The 27506-nt window shown below is 46.5% G+C and overlaps 1 protein-coding gene across 1 annotated transcript in view; it reads right to left on the minus strand.

The window, feature by feature from the left end:
• Positions 1–5513: 5513 nt before the first annotated feature.
• The window catches only part of Rab4a (RAB4A, member RAS oncogene family), a 30041-nt gene continuing 8048 nt past the window's right edge, over positions 5514–27506 (minus strand). The window contains exons 2-8 of the mRNA XM_059263842.1: positions 16954–17034; positions 13707–13821; positions 11916–11978; positions 10482–10636; positions 8229–8324; positions 7949–8081; positions 5514–6843 (exon numbers count right to left, since the gene is read on the minus strand). Coding sequence (XP_059119825.1) covers positions 7966–8081; positions 8229–8324; positions 10482–10636; positions 11916–11978; positions 13707–13821; positions 16954–17034 — 626 coding nt within the window. The 3' untranslated portion in view covers positions 5514–6843; positions 7949–7965. The remainder of the gene's footprint in view (positions 6844–7948; positions 8082–8228; positions 8325–10481; positions 10637–11915; positions 11979–13706; positions 13822–16953; positions 17035–27506) is intronic.

Genomic DNA, 27506 nt, shown 5'->3' on the forward strand with positions numbered 1-27506 from the left:
ACAGCTGGCAGGGGCATCCCGTCCCGCAGTGCAGGACTCCCAGGCACCACATCTGTGCAGTTTGCCTTGCAGGGAGCACCAAGGAAAGTGAGGGCATCAGCGTGAGATCAGAGCTGTTCCTGACGAATGAGAACTCTGCTGCCTAACAATGACACTTGATGTTTCACTACCCCCCCCCCCCCCCCCCCCCCCCCCCCCCCCCGTGTAGACTATGGTATTTAAGAATTTTCTGGCCAGAGTCACCTTTTCTCCTTACATCATCACTTAGACATTTATTTGATATATAACTTAATAGTTCTAGTACATTCCAGTGAGTGACGTGCAGTGCATGTTTAGAGCAATGATGCCATTTCTTTTGAGTCAGTGTCACATTCTTTTAACTGCAGTATTCCCTTTTAGAGCACACATGGTATCATCAGCTGCTTGTGAAGTCTGTCCCGCCACTCCCCTCTTCAGAGATAGCTGATGGTGATACTGAAAATTTGTAATCTGAAATGACATTTAATGAACCGAGTTTGTTTGGCCTGTGGGGGATGGGACCAGCAGACACCATTAAGTGTCACCGCCTCCATTCTGCTTCTCTTTCTCTAGAACTTAATGAAGGCTTCACGATGCACAGTGCTGGTAGTGTAGGTCGAAAACGTGACTAAGTGATGTCCCGCCTGGTGATCTGTGCTGCTGAACTGTGGGAGAACGGGGCGTGTGCTGGCCTGGCTGTAAATGTTCTTTTAGTAGGGAACCACTGTCAGGGTTAAAAAAAAATAGTTTTAAAAAACAAAGGTTTCCATGAGATGGGTGCCTTCTCCATCGTGCCGAAGAGACACTCAGAAGATGAGCACCGTGTTCTTCCTGAGAGACAGGGAGATCTTTTGCCAGCACCCACTCAGCATCTGAGTTTGTTGGGTAAAACTGAGTGCTGGGCGTGTGGCTGAGCATTTCCATGATATTTTTACTTTGTGTTTTTGAGTATGATAATTTCTAGAACACAACTGATTTCATTCCATATAAAATTGTCACATAATGTCATCTTAAAACCATGAGGCTTTGAAAATGCATACTGAAGAATCATGAGTGTTTTAAAAAACTTTAAAAATATTTGCCTAGTTTTGTATAGTCCCTTATGTACAGAGCCCTCCCACTGAGGTGTATAGTTAATTAAAGAGTAAGTTCTACATGTTGTCCAAGTACAACCTTGCTAGAGACTCTGTTAACCACATAGTCCCCAAATGTCACATAATCAGGGTGATTGGGACAGTGGCCCAGTTTGTTGAGAATTACTCTTTGTAAAGCTGTGCCTTGAAGGCCTGTGTTCTCCACTCAGCCCTCCATTATTAAGTTGCACCTGACAATCTCAGAAAGACAGGTGGGGAGGACACTGGACCCCCACCCTGGCCTTCAGACTTGTGTAGGAGACGCTTGTATCCTTCTGCGTGTGTGCAGAAGTCCAGGCTGAGGTGTGCTGAAAGGCCACGTTGGTGTCTTTGCCACCTTCTTTTTACACAGAGCACAAATGATCAGGACTTTGGAGAATATTTAATGTTCATACACCACAAATATGTCAGTATGGATTAGCTGTGACTCCCACACCTGCGTCCCTAATGTTTAGGCTTCAATTTTCCTCATTTTCAAAAGATGATGATTACCTTTTGAGCCTATGAAATTTTTAACAAATTGATCAGATCAGCTTTTTCCTATCATAGGAGCTAATATAGGACAAGTTGCAAGACAGTGAGATAATTTAAAATTAGCTTCCATGCGGGAAATGTTTGAAAATGTTTGGGAATATAATCATATTTAAAATAAATGATACACAAGTCTTTTTAAAATTTTTGATTTTAAGGTCTTAATTAAAAATTTTTTCCATAAGTGTTTTGATTTTTTTTTTGGTACTACTTTACCTTAAAATTAAATGATAGAATATTGAAGTAAGAATGCCCAGCTCTGCTGGAGTGATGAGAATGAGAAGAAATAGAAATGTATTCTTAAACGGTATGTTTAGCAGATATCTGAATACTGGGCGTTGGTTATGTGTCTGCTCATCTGTTCTACCCCCTTGGAATCTCTAACATGTTTATACATTTTCGAGTTCATTGAAGGCATTGTGGGTGGTCTTACCTGCTCACAGGGCAGCAGCCCATGTTCCTGGCAGTTCCTATTACAACATCTTTGTAGCTGAGTTTCATTGAAGGTTGGCTGCTAATTCAAAGGTGTATCTGCTCGGGTCACAATAACTGGACTAAATTGCAAGGAAAGAGAGCCAGCAAATGGGCTGTTGGTGAAGGCTTCATTTCCGAAAGAGCAAATGTCTACCGTGCTGGGACTGTCACTCAGTGACAGGGCACTTGCCTGGCATGTAGGAGGCACTGGGGTCCCCCACATGGCAAGAAATGAAGCAGCAACCAAAGAGAATTCGGCACAACTTTCCAGTTAAAGATGTCTTCAGAAGACTTTGTAAACGGAATGAGACTTCCTGATACTTAGGACACCAGAAGTAGTATCAGAGAAGAGTGGGAAAGGCCCAGCACAGGTGGAAGGTGAGGCTTGCTTTCCAGGTAAGTTCACTGCTCAGGAAAAACAGGATAGCTGTATGGCCTGCTTTATGAATAAACTAATGCTATGCCATGGCCAATTCTGCAGTCGCCTGGCCCAGGTAAGATCTTCGCTGTATACTCTGTGGCTGGTATAAATGCAATCCTTTAAACATGACCTGGTCATGACCTGCATCCGAATTTGAGTGAATTTGAAGCATCTCTATGTAGCCCTGATTATCCTGGAACTCGCTATGTATCCAACTACCTCTGCCTCCCAAGGGCATCCACTACCATGCCCGGTTATTTTTCTTCTTTTTAAAGACAGGGTCTCATATAGCCCAGACTGGCTTTGGAAATAAATAGCCAAGAATGACCTTGAATGTTCGGCTCTTCTTGTCTCTACCTCTCAACTGCTGGGATTACAGGTATATATCATCACATCTAGTTAATGTGATTCTGGGGAGGTAAGAACCCAGGGCTTTATGCATGTTAGGTGGTTACTCTGCCAGTTGAGTTACATTTCCAGTCTTCAAATAGGTAGGCTTTAGATTGGCAGTAACTTACCTATTTTTTGCTATTAGTTTCTACAAGGAGGTGAGTTAGTGGCATATTAAGGTCTCTATATACTGGTCCACCCATCATTTGTATGTCTTCATGAATATCTTCCCTCTTTTTCTTTATTTAGACTCGTACAAGACACAGTTACATCAGACATGATCACCATATCATGAGGTGGCTGTTCAGCTCTTGGGATACATCCCTGCAGCACATCTCAAATATGACCACATGAGGACCAGCTGTTCTACAGCCAGGCTTTCTAAGGCACCAAAGTCAGCACCATGGAAGGTGTCACGGGAATGCAGTCATCTGTGATTGATCCTTAGTACCTCTTGTATGAAAATCTGGAGACCTGGGGGAATTCTTTTATTCACAAGAGCTTTTAAATAATTGAAATTACCTGAAGATTTAAAAAATCTCCACAAGAAGCAGTTGTCAGTCACCTCTGGGCATTTTTAACTTCATGGACTTTTAGTGGGGGTCTTTAGGCAGTGGGAGCTGGGGGATGGCCCACAGGATGGCAGCTGGGGTTTGTCAGCCCTCATTCCCGCAGTATACCCAGCATTCTGGATTTCTTCAACAGTAACAAAATTGTATTCAGGAAAGTTCCCACCGTGGCTCTAAGCCTGAGCACCACATTCACTTCCGAGTGCTGAAACAACACTGGCCGGGTGGGCCACTGCTTATGGGGTTCCCACTGGGCCTAACTAGCATGCCAAAGGAAACTGAAGCAGCAGGGGGCCTCTGGGTCACAGGTGGCACAGGTCCAGACAGCACAGCCAGGGCTTTAGGAATTGATGCAGAATTGGATCATACTGACCGAAGGTGGGTTCAAACATAGTCAACTCTGCACAAGGTTAAACATGACAGCCACAGTGTATCGACAAGGCCATGCCCCTCAGCATCTGAACTGGGAGGCTCAGGAGGAAAGATAGCAGATATTGATACAAACATTGAAGTAGCTCTAATGAGCAATCCAAACCCTCTCAAAGATTAGACTATGAATGAGGATGACAAAAGGAAGTGACTGGGCAAATGTGTTGGTGTACCACTTAATCCCAGAATTGGGGAGGCAGAGGCAGGAGAGTTGTTGCAAGTTTGAAGCCATCCTGAGCTACATGGGGAGTTTCGGGTCAATCAGGGTTACAGAGTAAGACTGTATCTTAAAACACAAACTCTAAGTGAGAATATCAGAACTGAGAGAGAGCACAGCTGGATAGACCCAATGGCTGAATGGAGACGGAAGAATCATCAGTCTGAACAACAGAAAGACAAGGAAGAGCAGCGTTTCATGGGGACCCGTGGCTTGGGAGATGAGAAAGATAAACAATGAAGGCTTTAAAAGATTGGACAATGGCTGGAAACTCCCAATCTGATGAAAGATATAAAACTAAAAGAGTCAAGAAGTTGAGTGAACACCATGTGGGATAAACCCAAAGGAATGAACTGAGCACCTTTGATCCCAGCACTGGGGAGACAGAGGCAGGAGGATTTGAGTTGGAGGCCACATTAGTGAGACCCTGTCTCTCACAAATACCCATCTGGGCCCACCATCCTCGAACTGCCCAGAACTAAGATGCCATGAAGTGCTCAAAGAAAACCCACATGTTGCACTAACAGTTTGAATGATGGTGTATTCTTCATAGAGATCATGGAGGCCAGAGGAAGTGGATCATTAGAGAGAAAGAAAAATGTCACCTGGGAGTTCTGTACCCAGAGCTGGCATGTTGCCATAAACCATAATCCTAGCATAAGGGAGGCTGAGGCAGGATTGCCATGAGTATGGGGGCCAGCCTGGGCTAGACAACTTTATAATGAGATAATACTAGAAATGTTTAACCTAAAAGCAGGTTCAGAGAAGCTGAAAAGCATTTAAGAAATGCAAAAGAAGCCAAACATATCAATGTTTACAGTGCCTTCTTGGTGTTTCCATGTCAGCATGCTGTGAAGATGCTGAGAATTCCTGGGACCCACATGACTGTGCAGGATGTCTGAGCATCACACCCAGAGTGAAACAGGTAAGTGAAGACATCCGGTGGCAAGGGCTGTGTGGACAGGCCCAGAGCTGTATGAGTCAACTACAAATAGGAAATCTGATGGGACTGATAAATTCAGAGTAAGAGCTGGAACCTTTCACCTCCTGAGAGCACTAGAGATAACAGGTGAGAATGAGCCAGGAAAAGCCTGGTGATGACCAAACGCCAACAGTGAAAGGCTCCAAATCCTTCGCCATAGTCATGCAAACTCTTCCAGGACACCAATTACCAAGACACCAATCCTCTTGTATAAACAGACCTTGCCAGTCAATTAAGATTATGCATTGTATGTTTGTGACTGTGGTAGAATTAAACTAGAAATTAGTGACAGATGATCTGGTCAGGTGGAAATTCAACAGCACACACATAAATTGCCAAAGAGAAAGTATCAAAGTTGGAAAACACTTTAAATAGGCGAGAAATGAAGTTTGGTCATATTAAAATTTGCACAAGAAAGGTAGTGCTCAGGAAACATTGCTTGTTAGGAAAACAGGTTTTGCCGGGTGTGGTGGTCCATGCCTTTAATCTCAGAACTCTTAAGGCAGAGGCAGGTGGATCTCTGAATTTGAGGTCATCCTGGTCTATATATCAAGTTCCAGGGCTACATAGTAAGATCCTGTCTCAAAAACCAGCTCAGTTTGATAATTGTATACAGTAGGGCATTTATGTTTCCAAGAAGAGCCACAAGGAAATTTTGTGTGACTCACCTCTCCCCTGGACTCATTCCAGTCTCTAGTTCAAGATGGTCTCGAGCTCATGATAGCCTCCTACTGTCTCCGTCTACTGAGCACTGGGATCACAGATGTGTGCCACCACACCTGGCATAATACTAATGTGTATGATGGGGAGGTGCTTGCTGGGGATCAAACCCGGGGCCTTGCACATGCTGAGTGAAGCACTTTACTACTGAGCCCAGATTTCTTAATGAGCAGCATCCTTTGCTAGAGGTAGTGAGTTTGCTGAAAGGGACTACAAAACAATGTAAGAAGTGGAAAAAGAGGCAGTGATGCCCTTACAATGGGTCTTCTAGCAGGGGGACAGACAGTGGAGGTTGAGGGTGATGTGGAAGCCGAGCAGGATGGGCAGGTTGACCTGGGCCCACGACAGCTCTTGTACTGACCTCAGTTAAGAGCCTTACAGTCCACAGAGCAGGACAGTGTACTGTGCATGAGAAACTGGGTTCCGCTTTATTTCCGGATGTTAGTGAGTCCTGTGGGTTTAGCATTTCAGGTGTGGATCACAGAGACACAGTGTAAAAAGGGTAAGAGGGATTAAATAAGAAATGCCCTGGCTGGTGGCGCCAGAGTCCTTTGATACCGAGTCACGTGTGTAACCAACACAATGAGAGGAGCACGCTCACATTCACAAACTGCATTTCCTGTGAGTTGGAAAAGGAAAAAAAAAAAAGCTTCATTGAGTGCAGGATTCTATCATGTCACATTGGCTCTGCTGGAGGAACGGGCTGGGCTGTGTGCAGCACAAGCATGATTTAACAGAACAGGAGGGGCAGATGTGGGGCAGGGATCTCTGCATACATGTGGCCTCTAAAGGTATTGTCCGCTGAGTTAGTTTGCAGTATGGCTGCTGAGTCCTGTCCGCCGGTGTGCACTGTTGCTTCCCCCACAAAGATCTACTTCCGTGCAGAGTGGAACAGATGGTAGTAAAACCTTCCGCCCCTTCAGGCTCCAGCAGCTGTGCTCCAGAAACCACCACTGAACCTGAGAAATGTGAAGTGGGATTAGATGCTTGTGTGGTTGTGCATGCAAAACAGCTCAGAGCCCAATAGGATAGTGTCACCTGTAGATGTAACCAACCTTCTTATTAAATAAGAAACACAGAACCAATGCAAAGAAGAAAGCCAAGAGGTCAGAGCTAAGAGCTAAAACCTTACCCTTCCTCCTGCGGTGGTCCTACCTCTCTGAACCAGAGCTACTTTCTGTGTTAAAGTCCTTATATAGAATTTCTGTTCTGCCTTCTCATTGGTTGTAAACCCAACCACATGACCGCCTCATCACGGCCTGTCTGTATAGGCCTCCAGGTTTTCCATGATTGGTATTGAGATTAAAGGCATGTGTATCCAATAATGGCTGTACCCCTGAACACACAGAGATTTACCTAGCTCTGACTACCAAGTGCTGGGATTACAAGCGTACACCACCACTGCCCTGCTTTCCTATGGCTTGCTAACAGCTCTGACCCTGGGCAACTTCATTAACACTGGCTTACACTGCTAGTGCCACCGTGAGCTGAGCAGGCTAGCATACACTTGGAACCCCAGTATTTGGGAGGCTGAGCAGGAGGATTGCCATAAGGTGGTAGGCCCACCTGGGCTATACGGTGAGCTCCTGCTTCAACTTCCCTGACAAAAAGTCCACTGTGGTAAATGGGGGAGAGAGCTTTCAAAAGTATAGTAGACAGGCAGTGGTGGCATACATCCCAGCGCTCGGGAGGCAGAGGCAGGCCGATCTCTGAGTTTTAGGATAGCCTGGTCTACAGAGCAAGTACCAGAACAGCCAGGGATACACAGGGGGAAAAAAAAAGTTTAATGGAGAGCTTGCTGGTTCTAGAGATGCTCCTGTGGAGGCCTCAGTTAGGCCAAGTCTACTCCATGGTTTAAGGAGAAGGAACTACCACAGCAGGTACCACTGAGCTCTGTGTGCTCTGCCTTTGCTTCTGAATGGTTGGGAGGAGTTCCTGCAGGGTCAGTGCTGCTGGGCAGACCTCTGACTATCCCTGTGGATCTCCTCCCCTGCTCTCCCCAACCCTCCCATTGCTGTTCCGTACCCTCTTTTCTGTCCAGCATGCAGGGCCTCTAGAACCTACCTGTGTGGCTGCTGTGCCTAGCAGCCACACTCCTGTGCACTTGCGGCCTGTGTACGCCGTGGTGACCGTAGCTGTCTCAGGGCAGCGTCTCCATACTGGATGCCAGAGCCCATTCTCTCTGGGTCCAGCTCACCTGAGGACCAAGAATACATATGTGAGCCTGAGTATGACTGGCATGCTATTTAGGGCGCCTTACTACAGCCTTGCTCATAACAGCCGGCAAGGGGCACTGTTGAGCTACAGGGCAAAACCCACAAATGAGGCCAGGGAAGAATGTTACCTGATTCAATTTTGTTAAGTATCTTCCTTGCACACTGCATGAAAGCCTCTTCAACATTCTCACCAGTCAGGGCACTCGTTTCCAGGAACATCAGCTCTAAAAATGATACCAAAGAAGACGGACGCACAATTAGAAGCTAGTGATCTTTAAATGTTTTATCGTTACTCATTCATTTTGGAAGAGTGTGTGCTATGGGGCACGTGTGGTGGTCAGAGAACACTTTGTAGGAGTTAGTTCTCTCCTTCCACCACGTGGGTCACTGGGATGGAACTTGGTCCTCAGGCGTAGAGGCAAGTGCCTTACACCGAGCCATCTTGCTGGCCCAGTGACAGTGACTTTCGACTGCTAACAGATTGCTCAGCATTCTCATATAGTGACAGGCAAAACTCAATCCAGTACCTAACTCCTCTATTCCTATAAACATAAATATATATTCTTCTTCTTGTCTGGTTTTTTGAGATAAGGTTTCACGTAGCTGAGGCTGATCTTGGTCTTCTTACCTCTTCTGTCTCCCAAGTGCTGGGATCACAGGTACCATCACATCCGGGGATGTTGATACTTTAAGTGATGGGGAGTCCACTGAAGAATGAGCACTATCAGTTCCCCTGAACTGACAGGGTGAAGTAAGCATACTGGCTATTGTGACTTAGAGCCCCAATTTTCTTCTCCAAGTGATCTGCGAGTCACCATGAATGCAGACACGGAGCTGATAAATCACAGCATTGCATCACACACAAGCAGGACCCATGTCCGTCCAAGCCAGATACAGCCCTGCTGTCCAAGAAAAGCCATCCCCTTCCAGGGGTTTTAATTTGCATTCAATTTGAAAATGTGTGCATTTGGATATCCTAGATATTTTTACTGATTTTGTTATCTAATCATTGATAGTTTTAACTGGGGAGGTTGGGTGGAAGTCTCACTTGACTACTTATCATTTGTGTGTGTGAGTGAGTGGTCTGCATGTATGTCTGTGCACCACATGTGTACTTGGTGCCAAAGAAGGGGTTGAGCTGGGAGTTGAACCTGAGTCCTTTGCAAGAACAAGGGCTCTTAACCACTGAGCCAACTCTCTATCCCTGAAGCCCCACTTGAATTCATGCTCCTTTATTCCCAGAGCAGGGTCTGATTCCAGTGGAAAGCCTGCTCTGTGCGATTAGCTGCACCACAGCTGTTGGCCTCTGGTCCGTACTAGTGGAGGATTTGCCACACTAAACAGCTCCTGCTTTCTAAATAGCTCTAGAACAGCAGTTCTCGATCTGTGGGTCGTGACACCTTGAGGGTGGAACGACCCTTTCACAGGGGTCGCCTAAGACAATTACGATTACGATTCATAGCAGTAGCAAAATTACAGTTGTGAAGTAGCAACAAAAACAATTTTATTTTATGGTGGGTGTCCCCACATCATGAAGAACTGTATTAAAGGGTCCCAGCATTAGGAAGGTTGGGAACCACTGCTCTAAACCATCATCCCATGTACGCAGTCTGCACTGCACTAACTTCCTTTTTTTCTTCCCACCACCCTTTTGGAACAGAGTTTCACTGTATCGTCCTGGCTTGCCTCAAGCTTTCAGTAATCCTTCTGCCTCTCCCTCCTAAATGCAAGGACTACAGGCCAACACCATGTCTGGCTCATGCTTATTTCCTAGTAGGAACCCATCAGGCTGGGAAAACGGTTTTCTGTCCTTGAGTCCAACCAAATGTGGACATAAGGATATACTAGTCTCAGCTGGCTCTATGTGTTTATAATGCTGTTATCTCTATACACAGTGGCTGATTTTGAAATGGAGTTTTAACATTAATGAATCTGTTACCTAGCCTGGTCTATATAGCGAGCTCCAGGACAGAGTCTGTCTCAAAAACAATTAAACAAACAAGAGATCTGTTAGCTTTAAACAAATGACTTAATGTAAGAAAATGAAGCCAGCTAGCTGAGTGTTTCCTCTGCTTCCTTTCTATGTGAGATGACTGCCAACTATGTTTCAAGATACACAAAACTCTGCCACCCAAAGACGGCTGATATCCCAGAGACCTAAAAGTCCTTACAGAAGGTAAACACCTTGCTTTCCTCCACGCACCGGCCTTTGTCAGCAGAAAGACATACTGAGCTAGGCTGAACTAGTCAGTTGACAGTGGAGATTTCACAATTTCCTAAGATAACTTAATCTTGACTCCACCAGATGTTTTAACCCCAAATAAATGTCACTGTGCCCAGACCCACCCTGTGAGAAGCTGTAAGAGGAAACAGTCACTTGCCATTCTCTTGTGCGAACCTGGAGGCTTCAAGGAAGGTGACTTCACGGTCAGCATCCAGGTCCTTCTTGTTCCCACAGAGGATGATGACAATGTTCTGACTCGCCAGCATTCTGGCATCTGTTAACCAATTAGTAAGCGCATTGTAGGTTTCTCGGCTGTGTAACATAAGATTGTGGAAATAATACATGTATTTTATAAAACTAGCAACTCTTTCCAGTCATCCTCACCATGCACAACATTTCAGCAAGGGCAACCGCACCTCAGAAGTGACTTGGGAACCTCAATGCCTGGTGATGCATCAGACCCATGGGCTATGTTTAGCTTTTGTTACAACAAAATCCATGAGTCAGACACTCTGGGTTCAAAGGGAAAGGGGACTTTTCATTCACTTCACAAATACACCTAAGCCCTGAGCATGTACAAGGTATGTGCCTGGTTTGCAACACTAATCACTGTTACCTGTAGATTTGTGAGCACCTTGACCCACAGGAATCCACCACAATGACTTTGCAAGGACCTCCTGCCACTAGGAGCTGGGGCTCAGGGACATGCAGGACTCCCTGGCTCTGTCCACCCAGGACCAACTCAGACCTGCAGGTTAGCTTCCACATTTAAGGACTGGCACAAGTGATATCACACTCTGGTAGGTTGAGCCTCTCCTGGCACTGGGGAATGAGGAGGGTGGAGTCAGGAATGTTATCCTCCTCTCAGAAGAGAAAGACAACCTTGTGCTGTTCTCTCTTGGGTCAGGTTCCTCCCAGGAAGGGCCCCTTAGTAGAACCCTCTGGATCACGTGTTTCAAGGGTGATGCTGCAAACTCTGAGACCAGTGCATTGATGAGATGTCCTCAAGGACAGGAATGTGCTGCAACCTGCATTGGCCAACCCTGTGGTCACCAGCCACATGTGGCATGGAGGAGTTGAAATGTGGCCAGAGCAACTCAGGAGTGGAACTAAGCTGTTACACTCAGCGAGCAACTGCAACAAGTATTTCATTAGTTGATTTAAACCCCTCCCCCATGGCTTTCTGAGGGTCCGAGAATGTTACCCTCATCTTATAGATGAGGAAACCAAGACCAGAACAGGGAGGTCAGGGCCTGCAGAGATCACAAAGTCACTGGCTGCAGCTGGGATCTGAACCCAGGTGATCTGAGTCTACATCTTCAGCCTCTTGGTTCACTTCTGAGAATTCACAGAGCCCTGCAGACCTTGGAATGTGTCCCACATGGTGTGAAGAAGAACAGTGAGGCAGAAGGCTTGTTTCAGACTCAAAAGCTCACAAACAAACACAAAAGACCTCTATGAATCCCCAGGAGAGGGCCCAGAGGTTTGCTGGGCCCAGCCATGCTCCCTCTTAGACCAAAGTGAATCACACATCTCACCAACACAGGGACGCAGAAACCAGGTGGCCTCTGTGGTGGGGAGTTGACTTTACCTGGTGATGTCGTAGACAAGGAGTGCCCCTGCTGCACCTCTGTAGTAGCTTCTGGTCACAGACCTGAAGGAATGACAGGCTTCTAACAATCGAGACCTTTACTTCTCCCCATTAAAAACCATGTTTCCTTGTGAACCACAACACAGAGCCAGGACAAGGGGCGCTCTCTTCAAAGAGGGGCAGCTCTGCTGAGCAGCTCCTTAGGCACAGGAGGTCTGGCATCTGCATGTGGCCCAAATGTCCTTAGCTCTATGTGGGCACCAAGCTCTGGGAAACCTTCCCATCTCTGTCTGCCACCTGCGGGTGTCCTGTGCCATTCTCTCCCTCCTTCCCCAGAAAAGCCCAGGATGGGAGCAGCCTAGATTCCTGCTGTCGGCCCACATTTACTCTGCCCCACGGAACATCCTTCTTTACTGCTTACTCTATGAGGACTAGCCTTTTGTCCACTTCACATTCTCAATGATCTGTTTCTTTTCTGTAATGCCAATTTCTCTTTGCTAGCTTTTTAAAAAAACTTTATTATTGTGTGTACAACGTTGGGGTGGGGCATGTATGTAGAAGTCAGACAACAACTTTGTGAAGTGACTTCTTCCACCTTTACATAGGAGGTTCTGGGGATGGAATTCAGATCGTCAGGCCTGCCTAGCTTTACCCACTGAGCCATCTTGGTAGTTTTGTTGTTGTTGTTGTTGTTGTGTGTGTGTGTGTGTGTGTGTGTGTGTCCCCGGAGCCGAGGACCGAACCCAGGGCCTTGGGCTTGCTAGGCAAGCGCTCTACCACTGAGCTAAATCCCCAACCCAGATTTTTTTTTTATACTAGCAAAGTAACATTTGCTTTGACACCTCCTATGGTCTCACACTGTATGGCTCAGACTGGCCTTGATCCCCTGGACTTAAATGATCCTCCTGCTTCATCCTCCAAAGTAGGACTATAGGTACCACCATACTATAGCCCCAATTTTAGTTAAAAAGTGAAAAGTCTGCTGTGGGGGTGACTCTCTGACTTGATGGACTGTGCAGAAAGCATGACTAAAATGTTCACACACTGTCTTGCATTCACTGTTACAAGATGCTAACCACACAACCTGATTAGCAGGAACCTGGGGTCAGTTGTGCAAGAGTGTCCTGCAGGATTCATAGTGGCTGAACAGCAGTTAGTGTAAAGGAATAAAAACCCACCACAGGTGTTTAAAAACTCCTCATGGAGGCAGAGCCAGGTGGATCTCTGAGTTCGAGGCCAGCCTGGTCTCCAAAGCGAGTTCCAGGAAAGGCGCAAAGCTACACAGAGAAACCCTGTCTCGAAAAACCAAAAAAAAAAAAAAAATTCCTCATGGAAGTGTAATGTGGAAAATTCCTCACAGAAGTGTAATGTGGAAAAAGCCATTGGTCCTGTTGCAGTGCCTTGATTTTAATCTAAAGCATACTACAGCTATGATGGTGCTACACACCCGTCATCCTGACACTCAGGAGCATGACACAAAAAGGTCATGGGCCTGAGGTCTACCCAGACTGCTCAGCTAGACCCTGCCTCAAAACACCAAAGGACAGACATCACGAAAGCTACAGGGATGCTCAGCGCCACCTCAGAGGTTCTAGTTATCTAGTGCTGTCTCTTGCTAGTTGGTTTTGGTATTTGGGGTCCAGTCAGTGCTCTGAGCAGTGAGAACTTCCAGGCTGAGCTGGAGCTTTTGAAATCAGTGTACATGTTGGTTTGAGACCACATGCAGTGAGGGAATCTAGCTAAATAGTTTGAGTCCAAGTTCAAGTATTCTTAGTGAATTAAGAGAGCTACCTGAATCGCTCCTGTCCGGCTGTGTCCCATATCTGTAACTTTACATATTTACCACCAACATTTATTATTTTTGAGCCAAATTCCACTCCTATGGTATGATTTGAGTCGTCTTTGACTAAAAAAGAAAAACAGAGAACAAATAATTACATTTTAGAACATGAAGGTAACAATTCACAGATTTAAATAGTAATGTTAGGATCAAGGGCTAAAATAAAAATAGTAAATAGAAGTGGGGCAGGGGACTGTAGTCAGAACTTTTTCTGTGTCCTGCCCATACGGCAGCCGCTAGGACAAGTAAACACACAGAGGCTTATACTACTTGCAAATGTATGGCCTAATGGCTCAGGCTTCACGCTGGCTAGCTCTTATATCTTAAATTAATCTATTTCTATTAATCTGTATTTTGCCACATGTTCCGTGGCTTACCAGTCTGCTGGCATGTTGTTCCTTGGGTGGCAGGCTGGCGTCTCCCTGCCTTTCCTTTCTCTTCCTGTCTATCTGCTTTGATTTCTGCCTGCCTCTAGCTACCTTGCCATAGGCCAATGCAGCTTTATTTATCAACAGTCAGAGCAACACATATTCACAGCGTACAGAAAGACATCCCACAGCAGGGGACATACCAAGGGCTCTGCAGATGGGAAGGCTGTTAGCTTCAGCCATCCATCGCTAACAGTCAGCTGACGAATGACACTAAGTAAATCACGTGATTCCTTTTCTCAAAGAGACAGTAGGGTGTTCCCCCATCTCCTAACACATGATATAGTGACTGGAAGAGGCTGCCCTGAGCCTGTGACATCCTACTGTCCATGGAGAAGTCTGACACCAGCCACCTTCTGACACCAGCCTGCTGCGCAGTAGGGCATGTGCCTGGTAACCAGCTGGACACTTGGTCAGCAGTGAGGTGGTCAAAGTGTAGTTATTCCAAAGAACTGAACAGAGGGGACCCCAAGGATAACCTGATCATAGAACTCTGATTTGGGGTCTGTCTGAGGAAAAAAAAAAATTTATCCTTTCTTATGTGTATTGCCGGTGCCAAATGTTCATTAATTCTAGCATTGCACAGCAAAACTTTGAATGAGTTTATTGTAGAGTCCCATCACTTCTAAATACAACTGGGACATGCCATCAGTACAAGGTGGCTGTGACAAAGGGATGAGTTAGAACAAATGCTACTCCTGTCACCTGCTGACTCCCATCATGACTTGGACACAACGGACTGCTGCTGAAATCAGGGGGGCCACTTGATGTGTCTTTTTTTTTTTTTTTTTCTAGAAGGATGAGAGGTTAGACAGTGAATCCAGCCTGTGCCAGAGACAGATTCAGTGTGATCAGGTAGGAAGCCCCTCACCCCCACCCAGGCACACTGCAGGGAGGACCTCGGCAGCAGCCCAAGTGGAGGCATGCTGTTGTGACAAGGAGAGAGCGAGCTTGTCCTTGAGGCTCTGGGGACAGTTAGGGATGGATACACAACCTGCCTGGCTGCTCTGTTCTTTTCAGAGATGGAACAGACACTAGCTATGGAAAGGATGTCAGGAGTGTTGGTTCATGCCTGCAGTCCTGGCAATTGGGAGACTAAGGCAAGAAGCCTGGCATGGATTTGAGGCCAAGCTGGCTGTATATTAAGTCCTGGCCAGCCCGAGAACTAAAGGATGAGTGAGGACCCGTTTCCAAAAATCAAAAGCAAGTGAACGTGCAGAGAACCACCTCTGTTGGTAAACCACGCTAGAGCCTATGCTGGGCAGAGGAAGTAGCAGAATAAATTCCAGAAACGTCTTTTCATTCTCTGTCAAGACACTCTGTACTCTTCCCCACCTGAGGGGTTCCCACCTTAGGTGCACTTTATTATGCCAGTTCTGTGTCGAGCCTTCCTCTGACGGCCTAAACTAGCAGATCGCTCTCCACAGCTCTTTATACTGTGATCACAGTTCTGCTTATTCTAAGGGCTTTTTTGAGCCTACAGGCTTCCATACTCTCATATATTGTGGAAGAAAGATCAAATCTCCCTTTCCTAAATGTTACTACTCAACATAAGCATGTGGGGCTGTGTCCAGAGTCCTCCGTAACAGACACTCATCCCAGGAGCACCTCTGAGTTCTCCATTTCACTTCCTGACCTGTAGACCAGGACAGGAGACAGAAGGGCCTGAGAGGCACTAAAGGCCACCCAGAGCAACTGAAGGCTATAACCTGCCCAACTGCACTCCACTGTGTATCTGGCTGCTCTGCCGGAAACAGGGTCCCTGCTGAAGAATCCTTGGCTATGCTAACCATCTTGTCATCTCTTAGGATAGGAAAAGACGATAACTGAGCCACTACTAAACTGAAATACTAAATTAATAAAAATTCTGTCATGTAAAAGTCTAAGAATACAACCTATTTGGGCGCATACCTTTAATAATAGCACTCAGAAGGCAAGGAGCATTGGGTGGATCTCTTTGAGTTCAAGGCTACCCTGGTTTACATAGTAAGTTTCAGTCATGTAGCCAAGGCTACATAACAAGACCTTATATTTCAAAACCAAACAAAACCCAAAACCCAACCTTATAATCTACTTAAAAGTCCTTTGACTCAGTGGTAGACCCTGTGGGATACAATACTGACCCAGCAGGCAAGACATGTCCACTGGCACAACAGTAGCCTGGATGTTATAGAAGGAACCAGCCACCTTCAGACTGGATTTGAGGCCTGCCCAAATCCACAGGAGGAAACTCATGCCTAGCACTATAATCTTGGCCAAAAGCCCATGCTGGAGAGGTTATAGACCTCAGTGGAGAACCTAGTATAGTTGTTTTGCTAAATGGACATGTTGTCAAACTGCCTTCTAAACGTTTATGATTCTACCCGTGGATTAGTGCTGCTCTCAACCTTGGTCAGAGAAGCTTCCTTTTGGAGAGGACAGAAGTTGATGCAGAGACCCACAACTGCTCAAAGTGCTGAAGATAAAGGCTGGCTGCTGCTTACAGAGAAGTGGGTGGCAGGGAGGAGCAGGTGAAAGCATGCAAGCAACCTTAATCAAACTCAGTGATGTTACATGCAAGTAGGGAGAGGTTGGGGCATGTTAGGAAGAAGGGTTCTAGAGGGGGTGTAGAGGATCGAAATATATACATGTATGAAAATTTCAAATAATAAAAACTTAAAATTGAAGTACTTCGAAGCTATGGGTTCCCTCTCCAGAAAGCTCAGATTTCCCATAAGCACCTCTGTGCCCAGGGTGCTCAGACTTTACAAAAATGTCTGGTGTCACTCACATTTTTTTTCAATGAACTGATGAAGCAAGCAAGATTTGCCGGTTCCCGCATTTCCGATGACCAAGAATTTAAACAAGAAATCTGAAAGAAAAAAAAGAATAAGAAATAACTTTAAAGGGAGCTATGAACACACTCAGAATATGGTCATAGAATCTAGTGATGATAGAAGAGGTAACTGAATCTTCTGTGAAAATACACACTGGCTTGCCTTTTCACATCTATACATTTTACATTTGCATATTTCGGATATATTCGGAGCTTTTCCAAACTGTTCCTTCAACAACTTCAGAAATCTGAAGGTTGAAAATTAACTTTGACAGTGAATAAACTGGTCCCTGCTAGCCACTACAAACACGCAGACTTAGTTGCAAACAAAATCTGTTCCTTTCTTCTCTACACAGAGGTGAGTTCCCAGGCACGTAGCTCCATGCATCACTTCTCATCCCTTGGCTGTAGTTCCTGGAAGGCAGCTGAGGCCAAGTTCAGGCTGCAGGTCTAGTGTCTGATTCAGTGCAGACAGGGTCGTAATTTGGAATATTCCTTTAAAAATGTATTATTTTATGTGTAGTGGTATTTTGCCTGTATGTGTGTGTACCGAACATGTGTGTGTGGTGCCTGCAGAGGTCTGAAGAGGGCAACAGATGCCCCGGAGCTGGAGTTACAGATGGTTGTGAGCTGCTATTCAGAAGCTAGGAATCAAACTTGATTCCTCTGGAAGAGCAGCCAATGAATGCTCTTAACCTCTGAGGCAGTGGTTCTCAACCTTCCTAATGCTGTGACCCTTTATTACAGTTCCTTTTATTATGTTGTGGTGACCCCAACAATAGAATTATTTTTATTGATACTTCATAACTATAACTTCGTTAATGTTATGAATTATGATATAAATATCTAATATACAGGATATGTGACCCCTGTGAAAGGGTCATTTGACCCCCTCCCCCAAAGGGGTTGCAGCCTACAGGTTGAGAACTACTGTTCTGCAACATCTCTCCAGCTCTTGGTATATTCCTTTTACAAGATTGAAATAAAAGATTTCCAAGATGGAATTTGTTAATTAGTATAAAGTAGCTTCAGAAAGTCAGGGTTGCAAACTTTCAGTGTAGCAGAGGCTGGTCTTGAACTCTTGATCTTCCTGCCTCTGCCTCATAAGTACACCACTACAAGTGTACTATCATACCCAGCACTTCAATTGCTCTTTCTCTTTACTTCTCTCTCCCCCACCCCCTTTCTCTAAGACAGGACCTCACTATGTAGATCATGCTGGCCTCAGACTCTCAGAGATCTGCCTGCCTCCACCTCCCAAGTGCTGAGATTAAAGGCATGATGGCTAGCTTGCTTTCTGTTTTTGATAGAGTCTTGCTATGTAGCTCTAGCTGGCTGGACCTTGCTCTGTAGACCAGCTGGCTTCAACTTGGAGATTTGCCTGCCCACCTGAGAGCGGGGATTAAAGGCACTCACCTCACCCAGCCAACTGCTTTCTCTTTAGTAAGAACTCTAGTCCTCCTGCCTAGCTGGGAGCTCAACACATTGGCTCCTTGTCCTCTGAATGGACCTGCCTAGCCTAACCTTGTCTTAACCCTGACCTGCTGCAAGCCCACCCCCCCTGCCTGGTACCCATGCTCTGTATTCCTAACTCTCTCCAGACCACATCATCTTCCAGATGGGACCAAGTGCTGATGATCCTAGCCACTCTGCTCTCCCCCATTAAGCTGAGGCAGCTGCTGGCTTTCGACATGGCCCTGTCACCAGTTTCCAAGAACTATAATCATTACTCAGAAATTAAGCCTATTTGGTCTCCAGTGATATCCAAATGGTGGCAGAAAATCATGGCAAAGTGCCATTAGAATTGTGCCAGCATTTAAAGACCAATCACTCCAGCTTCTCACTGTATGTTTTTAAAGCATGACAGGGGGACTCCACTCCTCTTTGAGATGCCTACACACACGTTCTTGCATGTGTCTAACTTTCTTCCTGAGTGCTTCTCTTTCTCTTAATCATTAAGTATAAAATCTATATCAAAATATCTTTTAATAGCCCGGTGATGGTAGCGCACGCCTTTAATCCTGGCGCATGGGAGGCAGAGGCAAGCGGATCTCTGTTGAGTTCGAGGCCAGCCTGAGTTCCAGGAAAGGCGCCAAAGCTACACAGAGAAACCCTGTCTCGAAAAACAAAACAAAACAAAACAAAACAAAACCTTTTAATAAACTTCAACTCTGGTTCAAAAACAAGTTATTATAAGGGCTGGAGAAATGACTTAACAGTTATGAGCACTGGCTGCTTTTGCAGAGGACCTGGGTTGGTTTCTCAGCACCCACATGGCAGCTTACAGCCATCTTTAACTCCAGTTCCAGGGGATTCAACATCCTCCTCTGGGCTCTGACTCATCAGGTACACCCACAGTGCACTTACATACACACAGACAAAACACATAAAATTAAAAAATAAAACTTTAACACCAGCATTATTCACAGTAGTAAAACAGGGAAGCAACTCAAATGTCCGTCAGTAGAAGAACAGATACCTAAAATGTGCTATCTCCATTCAATGGAACAGGGCTTAGCCTTAAAGAGGAAAGAGCTCCTAATAACTGCTCTAACAGGTGAACTGAAGGACACTAGTGACATAAACCCGTCATAAAATGACAAATACGGAATCCTTTTATGTGAGGTCTTCAGAGTAGACTAAAGTAGAGAGAGATTGCCAGGGCCTGGGGTGGAATTGGAGACTTGCCATTTCGTGGGCACGAGCATCCGTTTGGAAATAGGAGAATTCAAGAGACGGTGGTGGACACCGTATTCCACAACGTGACTGTGCTTACGTCTTTACTCTTTAGTGGAGAGCTTGTTTATCTTTGAGTTATTGTATCGGTGGTTTGCCTGCATGTATATTTATACACCATGTGCATGCAGTGCCTTTGCAGGCCAGGAGTTAGCTCCCCTGGGACTGAGCTGCCATATGGGTGCTAGGAATCGAATCCGGGTCCTCTGGAAGAGTAGCCAGTGCTCTTAACCTCCAAGCCATCTCTCTAGCAACCCCATGACATACGACTGTACTCTAACATCACTGAAATGTATACTCAAAATTTCAGTTGGTTAAGATGGCCAGGCTAAAGGGAACTGAAGTTTCTCAACCTTATTCAACATTCTCTTTTGTTAGGAAACAAAGTTGTATAAGTTATAAAGAGAAGATAAAAAAGAGCTAAAGTTGGGTCTGTTGTTGCCTTAGGAGAGGGAGAAGGTAAAGGCTGGCAACAGGCAGGCAAAGGGAGACTCCCAGGGCACACTAAAGACTGCTCGAAGAGCACAAATCCCTGCTTCTGGACCTTGGACTCACATAGCCCAGTGTGGACTCGGGCTGGGATTTGCTGAGCTGTCCTTTATAAACTCACTGCTGACTGCACCATTGCCACACCCGGCCAAAGGGTGACAGCCCGGCATACCGCGATGGAGAAGGGACGGGCAAGACACAGTCACGCCAGAGCACCGACACTCAAAAAGTAAGAGGCGATACACAGAAAACAGCTTGTTCGCAATCACTGTGGTCAAATGTCGAAGTACAGTGGAGCGTTTAGGAAAACAGAATGATGTTGCTTTTCTGGAACAGTAGCAGAGTGCAGCCTTGAGGGGGTGGGGTCTGGAGTGCCCCGACAACTAGTAAAGCCCACTCATTCCTCCCAAGAGGATGGAAACATTCCCCTTTGACAATGAATTATGAGCTGATACTGTAATTATTTCAGACAATACACTCTGAATCAGGAAATCAACAATAATATGCCCCAGAAAGCGATGCAGATCACTTCAGAAGGGCACACCCTGACTAGAGACACAAAGGTTCCCCACACATGGCCCTCTGAAGATGTTTACAACCTAAAGCTATAAAACACACAAAGAAACAACTCCTTATGAGGACATTATAAGTGACATAAGCCAAATGTTGATGATCCTATTTATGTGAGGTTCCTGGAGTTCACACACAGAGAACAAGGGCTAGTGGGCATGGGAATCACCTCAGTGCCTCAATGTGTGCAGACCCTGCCTTCAGGACCTGCCAAAGGGCAGCTTGGTAAGGGGTCATCGGGATGACCAATAACGTGAAAATGTAGTTAAAAATGAAGGAACAGGAGGCTTGAGAGAATGGGTAGAATAGAGTCTAGATTGCCTGGGGAGAAAAAAGACAACCATTACATGTAAGTTCTCCCAGGGCCTGGTGCTACAGGCTTGCCATCCGGCTACTTGAGAGGATGAAGCAAGAGGATTTCAAGTTTAAGGCCAGCCTGGACAACTTAGTTTGTTTCATAATGAAAAGCAGAAGAAGAGGGCTGGGCATGTGTTAATGACTAGGTGGAGAGCATATGCCCGGTGTGTACAGGGGCCTGGGTTCAGTCTCCAGTGCTGAGGAAACAAAACACAAATACGTTAAAGAGGAGATGGACAAAATGAAGGCAGAAGGAGCAGAGCAGAAGCTGGAGGAAAATTACTAGCAGACAACAGAGCGTCACCAAGAAAACAGGGGAACCCCAAAGACACAGAGGACAGAGGGAAATCTAACTTCTGTAAAAGAGGGATCAATACCAAAAGAAATAGTGATATATATATATAGATAGATATATAGACATTAAAGCAATCAGTTGGGTGTGGTAGTTCATGCCTGAGGTCCCAGGACTTGGGGGGCAGAGGCAAGAGCATCACTAAGAGTTCAAGGCCAGCCTGGGCTACAGTGTGAGACCCTGCTTCAAAACAAGGGCCAGCAAGGTAGCTCAGCAGGTAAAGGTGCTTTCTGGGCAAGCCTGATGACCTGAGACTAATCCCTGGAGCCTATGTAAAGGTGGGAGCATGGTGGCACATTATGTGCCCCACCCATCATACACATACACGCAATAATAATTAAAAAAACAAAACAAAACAAAAACAAAAACCTGCCGGGCAGTGGTGGTGGCGCACGCCTTTAATCCCAGCACTCGGGAGGCAGAGCCAGGCGGATCTCTATGAGTTCGAGGCCAGCCTGGGCTACCAAGTGAGTTCCAGGAAAGGCCCAAAGCTACACAGAGAAACCCTGTCTCGAAAAAAGAAAAAACAAACAAACAAAAAAAAACCAAAAATTATCATAGTAAAAATAACACTGAACTGCCGAGAGGAGTAAGTGTACACACAGACAAGGACAAAGTGGACAGAGAGTGTGGAGCAATCAGCAGGAAGGAAGACTCCCTCAAGGAGATGGGGTGCCCCAACTGTAAGGTCAGAGTGATGGGTGCAACAGCTGCTCACCTAGGTGTTCCTCTTCCTTTGAGAGTCAGGAGTTCTAAGAATCTGGTAACATAGTTATGAGCAAGTGCAACTGGCCTGCCTTCTCTTTGGTTCTAAACTATGTATGGCTGCTTTAAAAACAAAATGACGACTTTGTCCGACATGATTGTAGAAATACCTACTAGAATTACCTAAGTAAGTGAGAAATGGCGAAGTTAAGGAAATACAAAGAGGGGGCTGGAGGGATGGCTCAGAGGTGAAGAGCACTTGCTGTTTTTGCAGAGGACCAGGGTTCAGTTCCCAGAACCCATGCGGCAGGAAACAACCTTTTGTAACTCCAGTTCCAGGGAATCTGATGCCCTCTCCTGGCCTCCAAGGGCACTGCATACATGTGCTGCACAGACATACACGCAGGCGAGACACTCATACATGTAACATCTTATAATCAGGGGAAGGTAGGAACAAAGGAAGGCAAGGGTTCTCCCCTTGATCTGGTAAATGGCAACAGCCAGTGATGACATATTGCACGTGTATAATGCTGTATCCCTAGCAACCACTAAAACACTGTAATGAGAACTGTGTGGGACCGGTGTGGTGTAATCAACACTTTGGGAGATGAATGCAACAGAATCAGGAATCTAAAGTCACTTCAGCTGTTTAAGGATGTAGGAGCCAACCAGGGCTCTGTGAGACCCTATCTCAACAACAATAATAAATAAAACAACCCCTCACCACACACCACCCTTCCACCAACCAAACAACAAAAAGGGAGAGCAGAGGGGGGTTGGCTAACATGAAAAGGAGCTGGTCATGTGACAGCACAGTAGCAGCTGAGCTGTGGGTTCTTCCGAGTTGGTGTTTTGTTTTGTTTTTGTGACCTTTGTTTCTTCCCAAATCATAGTGGAACAGATTTCTCTTCTTAGGGTATTTCTTCCCTGGATCTGCTTGAAAACCCCATGGTTATTATACTCACAAGGTAATGGTTTCTTCGGGGAGGAATTAGCTTGAAGGCAGGGAAAAGTCTGTATCCCAAAATAGAAATGCTAAAATGGGACATTATACCAGTGTACTTTTAACTTTCCATATGATAAATGTCAGAAGGGATTATGGGAAAGCTATCAAGCAATCAGCAATCAGTGGGGAGACATCAGCCACCCTTCCACAGAGACATTACAGAGAAAAAGCAGTCACAGCTGCCAGAGGACATGACATTCAGTGCCCTTACCTTCTCCCCAGACCCCAGTAGACCCACAGCTGGACCATGAGCTAAGGCACAGAAGCAGGGTATGCAGTAGGGGACGGGTCAAAATGACCAAACAGCCCGTGCCAGTGACCTCAGGCGCCTCTGCTTGTGGAGCTGCTGCTGTCTGTGACCTCCATCTTGCTTTAATCCTGGGCCTGTTCCCAGTCAGACCATGGCCCCACTCTGTATCATGGGATCCTGCTGTTTTCTTCTGAGCTCATTATGGAACTGATTGTTAGCATAAAACTGATCTGGAACTGGGATGTGCAACCCCCAAGATGAGAGGATGCCATGCGGGGTGGGGGACTTGCCACCTGTAGTCTGTGTCAACACCAGATTTCAGGGGACAGCATCCGGGTCCTCCCAAGAATGCTACCCACTTCTCTAAGGAAGGGGAAAGAGGTACGTGAGACACAAACATAGTGGCCTCCTTCCAGGACAGCCACCCTAATGCACGCTGCCAACCTCACAGTGGAGAGCTTTTGAACACAAGTTCTGACACCGTCCTGGTTTTCCCTTCATGTAGCCACTTTGATGCTAAGATTTCCACATGCCATAGTAGGTTAGAGGCCCTTGAACTGCAGGACCCTCTCCAGGGGTCCCTCTTCCTGACAGAAAGGGGTCAGGCTGGATGGCACTTAGCTTTGGATAGGTAGGATGGAGGCATTGGGGGCGGGGGCGGTTCTTACTTTCCTGCTTAGTTTGGAATTCGAAGACCCATATAAGGGATGCCAAAGGTTGCAAGAAGAACCTATTTTGAGATACTGAGTGGCAGATTCAGCTGATAACACCTGCAAGCCAACAAGGTGAGCCCACAGGAAGCATCCCTCACAGGGGTCGACCGTGAAAAGGTGAAGTCTGTGCCCTTGAAGCAGGGCAGAATCCTCACTACAGTGGGCTGAAGAATGAAGTGATACTGTGTGGATGGAAATACTGGCAGCTCGTCCAAGAAGCTGGGAGGGAAGAGGTAGAGAGTTAGAAGGGGACGCAGAGCAGTGGGTACACCAGGAAAGAAGGAGGGGAGGGGATGAGATGCAGCAACTGAGACCGGGGGACAGTTTGTGCAGAAGGCCGGTTCATCGTGGATGGCGAGACTTCCTTCCGAGACAACAGGGAAGGCACAGATGAATGTGCTGACTGGAACAGGTGGGCACATCCTCTGCCGGTATCTTCATCTACTGGTGGGCTCCCCCGGGGCGGATGATGGCTTGAGATGTGGAAGACAGCCGACATACAGGAGAGTGCTGGGGTGAACAAGCTGCACCCCTGCCCCCATCTCCCCCTACAAAGCTCTCTGTCCTATCGCAGCAGGGCTGATAGAGGACTGGGCCGGGACTTTGCAAAGCACATGTCCTAGAAGCACAGAGAAGCAGTGCAGCAGATAAAGACACTGGAGGCAGGGGTGGAGGGCAGGGTCTCTGGAAGGGAGGCAGACCATGGCCTCTCAAAGACCCAGGAACTTCCATGTCAGGATGGATGTGGTCAGTGATGGAAACTGGACAGAGGATGCCCAGGGTGAAGTCAGGGAATTGAACACCTGAAGCAGAAGAGGAGATGACCAGAATGACCCTGCAGAGCCGTGAGGCTGAGGAGCTGACCTGTCCTCCGTACAGACGCTTCGGGCACCACGTCAGGAGCTGAGGACAAAGCAGGATGCTTGGCAGATGACCCTGATGATGGCTAGCCTGAATGTCCACGGATGACGGCAACTCTAAAGGGCTGGCGGGGCTCAGCATGAAGGGGGTGCGTATTTCAGGAAATGCAAAGTCTGGTGCCCTCCTAAGGGATCAGCAGTCCAGAATGGGAAGTCAGCTGCCAGTGCAGGACACAGTGAACTAAAGATAAAGAGGTCTGATTGGAACAGCTGCCCTTAATGAGGAACAAATTTGGGGTATATTAAGGAGTAGACTGTCGAATTTGATTAGGTTAACAGGAGGATGAAGCCTGCCAAACTCTATAAAGAAATAAGGGCAAATAATCTGTCAAGATGACTTAAAAAATATTTCAATCAGAGGAGACAGAGAGGAGAGAAAGAGGAAGAGAGATGAACAGCTTTTCCATGTTAGACAGGGTCTTAATATGCAGTCTAGGCTTCTGCCTCCGCCTCCCAAGTACTGGGATTACAGGTGTGTGTGTGACCCCACCCAGTGTGAATAGCTAACCTGACTTGTGGCTGACCCAAAGGACTTTCCTGACGTGCCATGGTGTACTGGAAGAGCAGGTAAGCATGCTAGACAGAGAACAATCAGCTCACTCTCAGCTCCTCCTTTATGGGGAGCTGGTTCACGAGGTGTCAGCTTTGACCCACTGAGGGCAGAGACTTGAGGTCTCATCATCTTTGAGAGTCTGACCTCCTGCTGTTGTGACCTGGCCACCACAGGCACACACAGAAAACATGGGTCCTAACGGGACATTGTTCAGATGGCCAGTGTCTGTGCCCTAGAGGCCTCCTGAGTCTGTGGTACCACTATACACTCCCACCTTTTACCTCTAGTTAGCCCTGGATCCACAGACAGATTTTGCTCTGTAGGGAACATAGTGAGTCAACAAGATCTGGTCACATCAGTAGAACTGCTGAAGGCTAGCCTCTTGGTCATCTCCACCTGTACATGGGACCTAGGCCCACCTCACAGTGGGTCTGAGTTCTGGACTATCTGACTCCACCCCCATCTGCAGGCAAGATTAACTGCCCACTCAGGCACATACCTGCTGCTTGGGTGGGGAAAGTCCCCAGTGTAGCACTGGGCACAGGACTGTCATTGGTGTCAGGAGAGCTTCAGACAGCGGTCAAGCTGAGGCGTGACAACGGCTAGAGATAGTCCGTTCATGGGCATGTGCAACTAAAGAGCGTGCACTGCAGCCCTGAAACAGACCAGAGCGTCCGTAATGTTTTTATGGCTGTAGAGAGCCAGCCTGGCATGTACAAAGCACTGGGGTTGATACCTAGTGTCCTTAAACTGGGCATGGTGGTGCACAGCCATAATCTCAGCATCACAAGTGGAAGGTCATCCTTGTCTACACAGGGAGTTGGAGAGGAAAGTAAATGAGGGGCTACCATGTCGTCAGGACTTGGGACAAACAGGAGTTCCCTCTGCAATCAGTAACAAGGAAGCCAGACACCTGAATGCACAGGGGCTCTGCACTGAGAGCACCCCACTGGGGTTCCAAGCTGAGTGCAGGCCACAGATGTGCCCAGCAGTACCTGGGCAGTTCCCCTACGGCCCTGCTTGTCACCGTGTCACTTCTTTGGCTGCCCAGCTTTCATCCGACCGTCACTTGAATCTGGCAGCTGCAGAACCAGGTCCTCCCACACTTGGCTCAGAGGCCTGGCAGGGCCTTGGCTTCAGATCTGGGTCCTCAGCAGGGACGCTTGTTTTCCCTATTTTCAGACGCTGTGAAGTACCCACGTGACCTTGTCAGTCCAGGAAATTTGATCTCCAGAACGGGTTTTATTAGAGTTCTGTTTCCACTAACATAATGTCTGACTTCTACCACAAAGAAAATAGTCAAACCAGGCCTCCAAGTCAAGTTTCTATTTATTTTGTCTTTTTGTTTTATCTTCTCTGACTGAGAGCAAAATTGTTTCTCAAATGGATTCACATCAAAGCTTGTTTTGGCTGGCTGTGCCCTGGATTGTACAGAGGACCAAGGCAGAAGCTCACCTGGACCCTCTGTTCCCAAAGACTAGCATTGAAAGGAAGTTTTTGCTTTGATCATAAGCAAGAGCTGATCTGCACAAGGATCCATGGGCTGTGCTCAGACCTGTGTTTACTTTGTGAGCATTCTCCTAATAACTGCTGTGGAAGGTACACCAGCAGACAGTGGGGTTGCTAAACGCACACTCTACTTGTATGGACAGCAGTGACGAAGGAGGGCCGCTTTGTTCTTAAGTCTCCAGTGCTTTTCTGTGCAATTAAAAATTTATGTTTGAAAAGAAAATGATAAATGTCTCTCTAAAATAGACCTTACATTCATAATTTATTAGCACTTTATGAATAGTGTCCTTTCTTCTCCCATCTAAATACCACTGACTCCTTAAGGCTTAAATGCCAAAGCATGCCGCA

The sequence above is a fragment of the Peromyscus eremicus genome, chromosome 5, assembly GCF_949786415.1.
Source record: "Peromyscus eremicus chromosome 5, PerEre_H2_v1, whole genome shotgun sequence".
In the NCBI taxonomy this organism is placed as follows: domain Eukaryota; kingdom Metazoa; phylum Chordata; class Mammalia; order Rodentia; family Cricetidae; genus Peromyscus; species Peromyscus eremicus.